General features: G+C 39.0%; 1 protein-coding gene across 22 annotated transcripts in view; it reads left to right on the forward strand.

Moving 5' to 3' along the window:
* Positions 1-14,316, forward strand: part of CAMK2D (calcium/calmodulin dependent protein kinase II delta) — a 258,154-nt gene that overhangs the window by 90,747 nt on the left and 153,091 nt on the right. For all 22 annotated transcript variants that reach the window (XM_012779780.3, XM_075998252.1, XM_020284494.2 and 19 more), the window contains exon 3: positions 5,339-5,398. In XM_012779780.3, coding sequence (XP_012635234.1) covers positions 5,339-5,398 — 60 coding nt within the window. The remainder of the gene's footprint in view (positions 1-5,338; positions 5,399-14,316) is intronic.

A 14,316-nucleotide genomic window follows, 5' to 3' on the forward strand; every position in this document is an offset into this window, starting at 1 on the left:
CAAATCTTGTCTGCTCCACTCTGAAGCCTGACATCTTGTATCCCTCTGGCTTGTCTATTACAATGTATCTAGGGCTCTACAAAATCAGGGACCTTCATTATGGGTTTTTATTCCTCTGGAATGAGTGGAAAATTCCATTTTCCTCTATAGATGAAGCTGCAATAAGAAGCTGAAATGAAGTAGAGGCCTGGTTCTTTTTCCATGCAATGGAGGTTTAAAAAAAATTGAGGGGAAGGGTGGGATCTTCTCCACAAGTGAGTTGTGGTTTCCAGTCCATATAGAATCAAGGTTGGACTGACATCACAATTCTTGTTACATTTGCATGGACTTCCTGCACAGAATAGACTCCTTAGAAGGTTTGACTTCTAAATTAAGGGATACGAACTTTCAGCACATGTATCTAATTCGACTTTTCCATGGAAAGAAGAGTGGCAACCTGTGCAGGATAACATTTGCACTGATTTGTGCAGGTCACTGATTTGTCAGGGTCATAGTAGGCAGCAGAAGTCACATGGAATGACTAATACCTATTGTCAGAAGGAATGTAGGTGAAATAATTAAAAGTTCAAATTTATGGAATGGGATAATTCAAAATTAAAGGAGAAAATGAAATATTTAATTCTGAATTTTTAAACTTTATGTTAACTGACAATGACAGCTTTAGATCCATATACATCCCTTTCTGATTTTGGAGTGAAGTGGCTTTTCAAATAGCTCCTTCTAACTTACAGACTGCTTTTAAATGTGACCTACTTAAATGGACAGGATCTATATTCTTTCCAAAGGAACACTTCATTCAGTGAGACACAGTATTTCTAACAAGAAAAATGCATTCAGAATGTAATTCCAAAACCTCCAGGAATAAGGCCTCTGAGGCCACGTTAGAGTGCTCCAGAATCCACGCACTAGCAAGCGTGTCTGTCCTTAGGGAGGGTCTCTTCAGGTTCTCGCTTCCAGGTTCTTCGTGATTCTGTTTCTATACCCTTGTTTTCTGTGGTTCTTAGTTCCCAGCAGTTGTCAAATAAGGGAGGAGCAATTATCATTTATTCACTTTATTCCAACTTCGCTCCAAGAGGGTTCAGGAGACCACAGTTTCTTAGAAATGGAACAAACGTGAAAAAATTGAAAATCAAGTTGGGCTGCTTATAACAAAGAAACCAGAGAAGCAGGATTAACCTGCCCTCAAAAATTGACAGATCTGAGGCACCGATCTCAAACCGGAGCACAAAAGGCCAAGGAAGGCAAAGGACCAAGGAGATAAGAATAGGGAATGTGGCAGCTGAAGCTGGCTTGCCGATAGGCTAACAGGACAAAAATTAGTGAATGAGCAGAATTTTAAACACTGCATTTTTATGGGCATGAGGGGCAGGCAACTCTTCCATGATTTCAATGTAGGATTATTGAAATTAAGTGGGATTCTCTTTGTGGGAAGGGGGAGGTAGAAGAATTAAATCCTCCTGGCTGTGGCAAACCCCAAGCCTTCCTTAGGTTGTATGTTTACATTCATGGGTGTGTGTGTGTGTGTGTGTGTGTGTGTTTGGGGAAAGGGTGGTAGCTGGCCAGTAATGGCAGAAGGCCAACCTCCTCCCTTTGCCCAAACCCTCCCTTGGCATTGCTTATGCTGAGAAGGTGATTCTGTACAAAAGGATAGGGGGCAGATTGGCAGGTGGGGCAGAGACCTGTGGGTTTTCACACCTCTATAGCCTCTGGGTTATAGCAGGGTAATAATTAATGCTAATAATGATGACTCAGTGGTGTCAAGAAAGATTAAATCATTTTATGTCATCCTTGTTAGAAAGCAATGACTGTTGGATTTCCTTCCACAGCATTTTAATGCTTGGTCACTTGGGCAGTAAGTAGTTACTTTTGAAATTTGCTTATCAATAAAAGCTCATTCCCTGATATTACTAGATAGGTAAGTTGTTGCTTTGTGTACCTTTAGTGACACTCCTATTAACATGGTTCGGGGCTAGCACTTTAATTTGCCTTTGTGATCAGAGTTATTATTTTGCATAAAGATTAAAATTTGATTTGGAACAAGAGTGAAAGATTTACTTCATTAGCTCTGAATTAACGTTGTTCACCTCATTTGAAATAAACTATTGTATGGATTAAAAAAGTATTCCTCAAGCTGAGAAGAAATAGCTACATTTCACCCAGATTCTCAGGAAATGTTTTAAAATCTAGATGACTCTGTACTGAATAATATTATTCCCCACTGACTTCATGTCAAAATTTACTGATAATATATTTCTGCTAAGGCATCGTTTATACGGCAGGTCTTCAACCATACATCGCTAATAGCGTGTACCTTCTCAGACCTGACAAGATTACAGCCTAAAAGTTTATATTTTCATTCATGTAAGAGTATGGACTTGAGCTTCAAAGGAAGAATAAAGCCAAACTATTACAGTTCAAGACCTTTAATCAATATCAAATGAATGATAAATGAAACTGGTTCTACACTCGCTTCAGGGCCTGTGGCTAATGAAAGAGAATCTTCACATGGTGCCCAGTTGTATGATGATGTCTTTCCTTCCGTGATGCCTTTGCCTCTTGCCACTGTAGTTGTGAGAGTTGGGAGTGATGAGGTAGGATGTATGATTTTCGTGCTTACTGAATTAAAAGTAAAGAAAACTTTAAGTGTAAAACTAATTCATCTCTTTAGCAGGATAAATACAGAAATGTGCTTTTCGGTAATACTGTCATAGGTACTTAATCACTCCTCCTCACCTGCCTACTCCTTCTAAAGGCAAAGTTGTGAACTTGATGTTCCATGCAAAACACACCAGGTGGTATGCATTTACATGACTGTTAAGACTAGAATTTAACAGTTTTCATGAAAACTAGAATTTAGTTATATCATCATGTTTGGAATGTCAAAACATGCCCTGATGGGAAAGTGCAGAATGCCTTATGATTCATAGGAGATCATTAAATGATGTGATTATATGGAAGAAAAAGTGAAGGAATCTGCTTGTCAGAGAGAAAACTCATTAGCACTATGGTGGTAAAGTCTGCTGTGGCAGACACACTCCAAGATGTCCCAATAATCTTTGCCTTCTGGTGTCCACGCCCTTCTGTATTGAAATTGGGCCACCCTGATGTCTTGCTTCTAACCAATTGGATAGGACAACTGCAGTGGGATGTCACTTGCACGATTGGGCTGGATAAGATAGTGGCTTTCCCTTTTGCTTCCCAGACTCGAATTTCCTTAAGTGGCTTGGATGAAACAAATTGCCATGTGGGCACATGCAGGGGACCAAGGGCAGCCTCTAGCCAGCAGCCACGTGGGACAGACACCCTGAGCTCGACAGCCCTTGAGGAACTGAACACTGCCAACAAGCACGCGGGCTTGGAAGCAGATCCTTCCCCAGTCGAGACTTTACATGAGACCCCAGCCATGGCTGACCCCTTCATTGCAGCCTTGGGAGAGACCCTAAAGAGAAGGGCTCAGTTAAGCCAAGCCCAGGTTTCTGGCCCACAGAAACTGTGAGATCATAAATGTGTGTTGTTTTGACCTTCTAAGTTTGTGATATTTGATACATAGCAAGAGAAAATTAATACATAGGTGTATTGGTTTGCTAGGGCTGCCACGACAAAATACCCCAGACTGGGTGGGTGGCTTAAACAACAGAAGTCTATTTTCTTACAGTTCTGTAAGCTAGAAGTCTGCAATGAAGGTGTCAGAGGGTTGGTTTCTTCTGAGGCTTCTCTCCTTGGCTGGTAGACAGACGCCCATCTTCTGCCCGTGTCCTCACTGGGTCCTCCTTCTGTGGATGTCGGTGTCCTTGTCTCCTTTCGTATATGGACACCAGTCATGTTAGATTGGAACCCACACTGATGACCACATTTTAACTCAGTTGTCCCTTTAAACACCCTGTTTCCAAATACTGTCGCATTCTGGGGGATAGGGGTTAGGACTTCAACATATGAACTTTGCAAGGAAATAGTTCATCCCATAACAATAGGCTATATAAAATTCTGAAATTATTTTTCTCTCTATAACTAAAACTCTGTAAAATTTGTTGTCTGTAAATGTCCTTTGCTTCCTTTTTTCTTTAATATAATTATATATGTTTCAGATGATTTACATATATAATCACATGGTTTAGCACATATATTTGCATATAATTATAATCCCTATAAGCATATGTCTTTCATATGCTTTACATATAACACTTTATAGTATTTGTTTAAGATAATGGTGTTAAGATAATCATAATGCATTCTCAAAATCTGGTTTAACGTTTTGTGTTTACTTGTATTCTTTGAAATACGAATATTCTAGAAGTTGCTTGGCTGTTAAAAGAGATAGGGACTTGACAATTTATATGTATTTTAAGTATGTGTAGTTTTACATAGTGGTAAGGGCAGAGGATATCAGTCGTTGTATTTGGCAATCCAGATATAATAGGGACAGTTCTAGAGCCTATCCAATGCCATGATAATTCACCAAGACACTGTTTTTAACACTTAGAGCTATTAATAGCATTATATATGTATAAATTGCCAAAAATGTCCCTTATATACAGCAGTTCTTTATAGCATACACCGGTGGTTCTCAGTGTGGTCTGCAGATCCACAGAGTCCCTGAAACTCTCTTAGGGGATCTTCAAGGTCAAAACTATTTTCAAAATAAAACTAAAACATAATTTGCCTTCTAAAAAATTATGTTGACATTTATACATGTGTTGATGTGAGTTGCATTCATAAATGCAAAAGAAATGTGGATAAAATTGCTGGAGCCTTTGCATGAATTAAAGCAGTGACGTTAAACTATACGATTAGTCTTTGTATTTTAAAATCGGGATAACAATATTGCCTATCTCAGAGGGTTTTTGCCATTTAAATTAGAAATTCTATGTAAAGGCTCTCAACTAATGACTAGACTGGACAGGGAACATTTCTCCCTCAGGAGTAACTGCAGTTATCCTATTTAGCACTGGCTCTATTGGTAATCCAATTTCCACATATGCATCCTCTGCTCCAAATGAATATGTCTACATTGGGTTATTAAGTTGTTATAACAATGTATACTTAAATATAAGAATGCATAGTCCTGCTTTGTTCCGTTTCTGTTTCCCCCAGCCGAAGTCTAAATTCAGCTCTATTTTATACCTCCCTCCATCAACCCTCCAGCCGATGAAAAATAAAATTACATTGTTGAACTATGTGCTGTTCACCTAATTCCAAATTCACATGATCACTGTTTTAAAAAGAAATCATAGGATAAGTAAATGTAAAGGCTTTCTGTCATTTGGATATGCTATTTATTGTGTTTTATTCTTTTATGCTGTATTGTTATTTATTTTTCTAGTTTTTTTTTTTTAAACAGATCATCAGAAACTGGAAAGGGAAGCTAGAATTTGCCGTCTTTTGAAGCACCCTAATATTGGTGAGAAAACATTTTCAATGTATTTTAAATGTTAATTTAAAATGTTATGTTATGTATATTGTACCACAATAAAAATGTTAATTTAATAATCTAGAATATTTACTATTAACAAAATAGGTTTATAACTTTTGTCTTGTTGACATTCGATTCTTTAAAATTTTTTATGTTTATTGTTGGTTTTCTAATGCAATCTTTGAAGTAGGAATGGGAAATAAAAAATATATAAAGTAAACTAATCTTAGTTTATGGAAATTAATAAAGACATTATATTAATTGAATCAATAGTGTATGTTCCCTGTTGTGCTGAAAGTTGACTGCACACCCACCAGTGCAAAAACTGAGTGTAATTTAAAGAATTACTAAATTAAGATATTAAGAGTTGGGAGATTCTTGCTAAACTGGCCTAACAAGATTCTTGTTAAAGGCAGGGCAAAGACTTAGATATCAAGGGTTGGGGATAAGGTCCTTGATCAGATACCAAAAGTAGAGGATGACTTAGTAGGATTCTTCACTCAGACCGACTTAGAACAGTTGGGGACAAAGTCCAAGGATGAGGTCTAGTTGAAAACAGAAAAGTTTGGTCAAAAAGAGAAACTTTGTCACTATTTTAAAGTGGCTTATCAGGCAAGCTATGTTGTGGAGGTCACAGTTAAACTGATATCTAAATGACAGGTAGACGCCACCATGAAAAAGCTCTAAGAGAAAGAATGTCAGGCAGAAGGAGCTCCCTTTGTCAGAGAAGAGTAGGAGACCAGTGGCTGTCCTCCCTGGGGGAAGGGACAGTGACTCCACAAGGTAGTTAGGCGTCCAAGCATGGAGGGCTTCGCAAACCAGGTTAGGGAGTTTGGGTTTCATTCTGAGTGTGATGGGAAGCCAATAGAAGGATATTAAGCAAGAGGGTATCATAATCTGATTTACCTTGTGTAAAATGGAGTATAGTCGCATGAGCACAACCAGTGATGATAGTGTTCAGTCAGTATATAAGAATCTGGTGTTTATCACTCCAGTACTCCTCAGCTGTATCTTGGGTAAGAATTTAAACAGCTCCAAACTGGCTGTCTCTTTGATGTTGTCCACATAGTCCATGGAAAAGCACCGTGTATCTTCTGGCTCAACAAATTTAGGAGGATAAGCCATTTTCTAAGTAGCTCCGTTTATTTCTAGTACTTGATAATGTTAGCTATAGTTTAGTGTGGTGAAAAAGTTACCACTTTAGAAAAAGTAGCTTCATATTCTTATTATTTATAAATTTGAACATCTAGAATGTTTTCTTTAAAAATGCTCCATAGGAAAGTGTTTTTTTCTCTGAATTTGAGTTCTAGTGCCTCTGTTTAACAAAATCAATCTGAACTCTAATGAAGCTCATCAAGGATTTATGATTATGTCAGGTTATTTATTTGATATAAAATATTAATTTGTTGATTATCTAGTATAAAAAGCTAATAGTCTAAGTTAAAGGAAATAGATACATACAGTGATATGACTTGAATTCTTCTCTTAAAGTATTTTTTCACATTTTTCACTTCAGTAGTAATTTATAGCATACTTTTTGGGAAATGACAGAAATCCTTTGGTAAGATCTTGCTCACACTACTTTATAATTCAGTGTCCAAAGATTACTTTCAGTTTTTAGTAATGGGTTTGTTGTGTAAATGTTTTAACCAAATGCTTTGAATAACAGGAAAATTTCAGTAGCCTATAAAGTTGATCACCAAAGAATATGGCAATAGTTTTTGTAAGCACATTATTTTGAAATATAAGATATCTTTTCTTTTCTTCTATTCAGAAAGTGAATGATTTTACTTACAAATATCTATATGGAATCTTATATAAACAATATCCTTCTGGGGATAGACGTAATCATTACCTCCTTGAATAGCAGTAGTTTTGCATAGTCAGATGAATTTGTATCAGATATTTGTAAAAAAACAAACTATATTTTGTATTACATATTTTTCATTAAGAGCAAAATTTTTACTTTCAAACTGAAGTGGTGAAACAGTCTTATATTTTGATTAGTTTTGAAAATGGTTTTTAAACCTCTTGAAAAATGTAATAAGGGAAATATGATGACTTAATTTCTTACCACCCATTTTTTTTTCTTCTAATTTCTTAAACAATCATTAGATGAGTCTTATATTCACATTTGATTTTGGAACTAGATAAAATTATATCAGTTTAGGTAAAGGTAAAATGAAAGATGAGAAAAATAAAAGTATATATAATTTGGAAGTTGTCTTTTATTTTCAGTGATTAATATCAAGCTTGTTTGAATTGAATAGTACTAACACTAACTCTTTTGCAGCTAAACTACTGAGACTGCAAAGATGAATGAGGCATATTCCTTGACCACAAGGAGTTCACAGTTTAGAAGGGCAAATAGTTACGTATGCAACTAAACTACAGTATAGTTATATACTATACTGAAGCTATTAATAAGATGTTGTGTGAACACTAAAGTATAAGCTAATAATTTTAACTGAAATACATTAGCTGTTGAACAGAATTTTGCCATAAAGAAGTAGAGAGAGATTGAACTCGATAGCCTTATAAAAAGACCAACAAAAGAAAAATATCAGATGTAAAAGTCCTTGACACCTTGAAGAATGATAGAAAACCTGGAATGATTAGAGTATTATGTGTGTGTTAGCCACAAAATTTGATCAGGAATAATAGTGGAGAGTCTTGACTTTCTATGGGAAGGAATTTGATTTTTAATCCATAGAAAATAGAGAATTTTAAAAGAATTATCTAGTTGACTTATGTGATTGTATCAGTGTCTCAGATGGACAAATTTAGTAGTAATAAGCGTAAGTGTTTGGCATCAGGAGAAACTGGTGTTGAGAGAGCATTTGGAAGCGTCTGGAATTAATCTAGGTGTAAGCTATGATGAGCTCCTACACCGGGGCACTGGGCGCAGTGGTGGCAGGACAGCTACCAGACACGCTGCTGTAGCCTCAGGAGATCTCGGGCAGCTGTTTAAGTTGTGGCAGATGGGCTAGAGGGAGATTTCTCTGAAGTTTCTAGTTTGGGTGACTAGAGAGATGGTTGATCCCTTTAATTCAAAATAGGGAACTAAGGAGGAAAAGAAAATTGGGAGAAATTAGAAATTTAGCTAACTTGAAGGCATGCAATTATTTTCTTAAGGATTGGCAAATACCCATTTGGGGGGACCATAGATGAAAAAGGGAAAAAAAAATAGAAATAGCAAATGACTCTACACAAACCCCTGGTCTTTCACTTTGGGGCAGAAATTGTAAATTTCTTTCCACTTGGTCATTTCTCTTCAGGATGGAAGTGGTTGGCAATGACTGTGGTCCTCCCTCCTAGACGAAGATGGAACGTTGCTAAGCTAAGGGCAGTTCAGTGGGGTTCTTAAGCATCTTTTGGAAAAGCAAGATGATGACAGCAGCAACCTCATCACTGAACTGTGGTTTAGCATTTATTTCTAGGGTGTTCCTTCCCCCAGGTTCCGTCCGTTAGAGCAAAGCTCACTTCTTATTGGTCCTTTGTCCCCTCACCAAACAGGTGTCTTTTATTGGCTTAATGACTTTAATTTGCATATACCCCATCTGACTTGCATGTCAGAGCTCTGGAGAGTATTAATTTATATTTTGACTCATCCACATGTAGATAGTGAGAATGGATGAACCCACTCAGCAGTATGAGATTCTCAAGGCCATAGACAGCATGATGAAAAATGCTCACTTGTAAAAATAATGAAATGTTTTCGTTTTAAGAGCATGAACAGCAGTCATTTTCTGAGATATTTTCATCCCGAATGTGCTTTAAAACATTTTGTGTATAAAACAGCTAAATTTTTATTCTCAATGAATAAAAGGAAATTATATTTGGGGACAAAATATTTGGAGATGTACGAAAGTGCTTTTCATTTTTAGCAATAATAGTTCAACTGTGTTGATTTTAAATAGCGTTACATTAATTTGCACTCATATAACTATAAGAGAAATACCAAGACTGTAAGTCTTACTAACAGGCTTAATTTTGTTGAAGCTATAATGAAGTTACTATTTTGAAGATCATTTTTTTCTTCTGCCAATTTCCATCTCCCAAATCATTTCTCATTTAGAAGCTGGCAGTGCCAAATATGCATTTAAGCTTATTTGTTAGGAACTTTCCAAGAGAAGAACTCTGATGAAACATGGTTTTCAAATGTCATTCTCATATGTGTTGATTATTCCAGTGACCTTTCCTTTTGACATTCCTTATATAAATCTGCCCTTCAAAATTAAATTATTAATACATCTTCTGGTCATTTTCTAAGAATATATTCATAATATGAACAAGAGAAAGAAGATAGGATCATTTTTCCCTGCATAGAAAGACAAGAGTCATTGATTTAAGGGAATAGTTTTTAACCTTGGGTAATGTTATTCCCTTCATTCTCTCTTCTACTTGGAGACATCTGGCAATGTTGGGACATTTTTGATGGTCACACCTGGGTGTCTGGCATCTATTGGGAAGAGGCCAGGTATGCTGCAAAGCTTCCTACAATGCACAGGCAAGTCCCTCACAATAATTAATTATCTGGACCAAAATGCCGTAGTGCTACGGTTGAGAAATCCTGATTGAAGGTAAGAGTTGCAGCAGTAGCAACGAAAAGACAGGTAGCCAGCCTTTGGCTTTAGTGCTGAAGCCATGAAGTTTCCTTCTGCTAAATAAAAAATAAATAAATTAGTCTGTGCATCTCCTTAAATAAAGGACAAGTCTAGTAAAGAGAATAGACTGCTTTCGAAACAATTTATAATTATCTAATTAAATTGAAACATAGAAATTGCGCTGTAAGCGGAAACCAAGGTAGCATAGACTGGTGCTGACCTTTGCTAATTAGAATCCTTTAAAAATCTGTTCATCAAAACAAATTTTATTAGGCAATCTTGGCAAACCTGATTCCTTCCTTCATGCACAAAAAGCCAATGAAATTTATTTAACTAAAGCAGAACAATTCAGCCTTAAATTTTGACAGGGTCTTCTCCCCAGTGAATCTGAATTAGCGATGTGTTACTATGGTGTAACAGTTGCAAAGCATCTCCCAGTAACAGTTTTCAAATGATGTCAGTCCGTCATGAGGTTTTTCTGTAAACTAGGAAATATTATTTTTTGAGACAGTAAATGAGCTGGGTGTTTGTGATGCAGTTATTTAGTTATTTGTTTTTCATTTGGGAAGGTTTTACTGTTTGCATAGAGAAGTGACAGTATCCGATTTAATTTTAACTGGATTACTCTGGCTGCGGAGAGTCTGAGGATGTCTCCCCTGTGCCCCGCAGCTTAGCAGGGGCCGAGACAGAGGACTCACACTGCTGTCTTGGGCCTCCCTCCCCTCTGACCTTCCTGGGCTTCTGCTCTTAGCTTCTCCCCCTCCGCTGCTCTGCTCCAGCCCTCTGGGCTCCTTGTGCTTCCTCAGCTGCTCTGGGTGTCCTCCTCCCATAGGGCCTTTGCCCAGGGATTTTCTGGGGGTCCTGCTTCCCCCCCCACCCCCAGCGGGAGGCCTGCTGGCTACTTCCTTCCAGCCACTGCTCAGCCATTGGCTCATCCAGGAGGGGAGTCCTCCCCTGACAGCTCAGAGTAAAAGGGCAACCTCCCTCCCCATATCCACCTAGCACTCCCTAGAATCCTTGCTTAGTTTTTCTCTGTTGCACTTACCATGATATTATATATTTACTGTTGATTTAATTATTTTCTACCAACTAGCATGTCACTCCTCATGAGGACAGGGACGTTGCTTGTTTACTGCTCTACCTAAGGGTCTGTTTGGTAGAGAGTCCATGCTCAATAAATACATGTTACAGGAATTAAGCAATGCACAGGTGCATATATTTTATTACATTCAAGTTTAGATAATTGGAAGGGGGACAAATACTTCTATTAATATAATTACAAGAAAAACATAAGTTTTGAGTTATAACACTGCTGTTTTATTCAAGTGGAGATTTGTCTGTAGACTTTTGCTTTCTTTCTGGCTAAGATGACTTATCAGTGGAAGGGCTGGCCCACATAAACAAAGACTGTAAAACAGGAGAGCAAACGCCTGGCTTCTCCCTGGCATGGTCAGTCAACAGACCGCATGAGTCAGCATGCCACTTTTCACCTTCCAAATGTCCCCGTGTCATAATCTGAAATTCCCTCTCTGCTGGCTGGGGTCTGAGCCCAGACCCCTTAGTGACCTTTGCTGTGTTTCTTGCACACCCTGGACACACTGGAGTCGTCTTTGTCAGGAGTGTCCCAGACTCACTGGCTCTTTTACCTGGCAGACACCTGAAACTGCTAGCTGCCTCCTCACCTTCCCCAGGGAGCATTGTTAGGATTTTGCAGAAAGTAGAACCACACTACCAGTAAATGTCATGAAGTTTCCCCCCCCTTGCCAGATTACCCACTCATTCAAATAAGGTTGGGTGAGCCTCCTTCTTAGGTAGCCCTTCATTTGACTGCTCTACCCTTAAAGCAAAGGCCTGCTTTTCAAAGGAAATTACCGACTATGGTACTTAGAACACAGAGGTGGTTGTCTCTCATTCCCACTCCTGTAATGGAGAGTTCTGTTCTTTGGGATTTTTTTTTTTTTGAGACAGAGTCTCACTTTGTTGCCCAGGCTAGAGTGAGTGCCATGGAGTCAGCCTAGCTCACAGCAACCTCAAACTCCTGGCTCAAGCAATCCTTCTGTCTCAGCCTCCCAAGTAGCTGGGACTACAGGCATGCGCCACCATGTCCGGCTAATTTTTTCTATATATATTAGTTGGCCAATTAATTTCTTTCTATTTATAGTAGAGACAGGGTCTCGCTCTTGCTCAGGCTGGTTTCGAACTCCTGACCTCGAGCAATCCGCCCGCCTCGGCCTCCCAGAGAGCTAGGATTACAGGCGTGAGCCACCGCGCCCGGCCTGGGATTTTTTTTTAAAGGCACTAGGGAGCCCTCCTCTGGAGCAAGAGTTGGCAAACTTTTTCTGTAAAGCACCCAAAAGTAAATATTTTAGGCTTTGCTATCTCGTCTCAACTTCTCAACTTTGCCATTGTAGCACAGAATCAGCCATAGATATTTCATAAATGGATAGATGTGTCTATGTTCCAATAATATTTTACCTATGGACTCTGAAATCTGAATTTCATTGCATTTTTGCATGTCATAAAATATTATTTTTTGAGTTTTTCCATAATCATTTCAAAAGGTAAAAATACCAGTCTCAGTTTATAGGCTGTACAAAAATAGCTGGTGGGCTGGATTTGGGCTACGGGCCACAGTTTGCTAACCCATGCCTGGGAGTCTAGGAGACTTTGTGTTTGTGGGTTACTTGGGCGTGGGGTATCTGTTGAGCTCCCTAATGCTTTCTTTGGTGAATCTGACAAACAGCTCTATTCGTGTCTCCTGGCCACTTTGTAGATTCTGGGAAAGGTGATGCTACAATATTAGCTTTCCACTTCTGCATTCCTCTTACTCCGATGATAGTGCCATTCCAACTCTGGTTTCTGGTTTAGCTCTGCTCCAGATTCTAGGTCTAATGTGGCAGGAAAAGCCTTACCTCTGTGAATTAATTTTGTGTTAGTGTTGCCACTGGTCTTGCTGTTGCCTGTGCTCCTAGCTGCCTGTTGACTGGATTTCCGGCTGCATGAGGAGGTGTAAATAGTTGCTGCCCACGTCCTGGTGCCCTCGTCAGCCAACTACCACGCCCAGGTGACACATGGAGTTCGGACTTGGTTTAGAACTTGAGCTGATACCACTCAAGTCTTACCTTTATTCTTTTTCCTTGGAAATTGATTATCTCTTTCAGATTACCTCTGAATTCACACACATGTGCTACCTCCAGAATAATTTTGACCTTTGACTTTTTTTTTTCATACTTCAGCTTTTGGCGTGGCTGTCACGCAGGCCAGCTTTGGCTCCGTTTGTCACATTTGCTGCCACCTAAGCCCGGAATCCCTCTTGCCCTAATAACCACCTTCCACAGGCAGCCAGGGGAAGAGAGAGTTACTGTTTCTCAACCTCTTTATGGGAAAGAAAATAAATTTTTAGGCTTGATGGGGAATATTGCACAAAAAGAGAGGAGAGAGAAAGAGCTTCACTCCCCCTCCCACATCTGACCTGGACAGATTCTGTGGGTTCTTTTTTTTATTTCAAACTATTAAGGGAATACAAATGTTTTTGTTACATGGATACCTTGTATCATGCTAAATTCGTGGCTTTTGGTGTGACTGTTAGCAGATGTTCACTGTACCTGATAGGTAAGTTTTTTCCCTTACCCGCCCCTCCTCTCTCACCCTGCTCCTTTCTTGATTTCCAATGACCTTTGCACCTCTTTGTGCCCAGTGTGCCCATCATTTAGCTGCCACTTACTGATGAGAGCATGTGGTGTTTAGTTTTCCATTCCTGAAATACTTCACTTAGTATAATGGTCTCCAGTTCCATCCAAGTTGTTGCCAATGACATTATTTCTTTCCTTTTTATAGCTGAGTAGTACTCCATGGTATATATATACCACATTTTCTTTACCCACTGGGGGTTCCGAGGCAAGTTGCCTTCTAAGTGAACACTTTGGTGTCAGTCTGGGGTTAGTTCAGCCTGAGCACGTCCAGCTGTCCGCTTCTGATGGCGCTGCATGTGTGAGGAAGGGGGAGGCAGGGAAGTGGCGGTGAATGGAGGTTCTGATTGTATCCAGGTATGCCTCGATTTTCTACAGCCCTTGATAGGAGTAGTTGTGGAACCTTCTGCCTGTCTCTCTGTGTTCCAGCCAACTTTAAGAACAGGGCTTCCTTGAGGTAAAGGTGACTCTATAGAGTCCGTCCTGAGTGGGAATCCTAATAAACATTAGTTATTCCAGTATCCAATGAGACCTCAAAATTTATTTCCTAATATCAGCCACACAGAATCTCTGGGCAAAATACAGTCGGGGTGAGGTGGACTTTTAGAGG

Source organism: Microcebus murinus, chromosome 27 (genome assembly GCF_040939455.1).
Source record: "Microcebus murinus isolate Inina chromosome 27, M.murinus_Inina_mat1.0, whole genome shotgun sequence".
NCBI lineage: Eukaryota > Metazoa > Chordata > Mammalia > Primates > Cheirogaleidae > Microcebus > Microcebus murinus.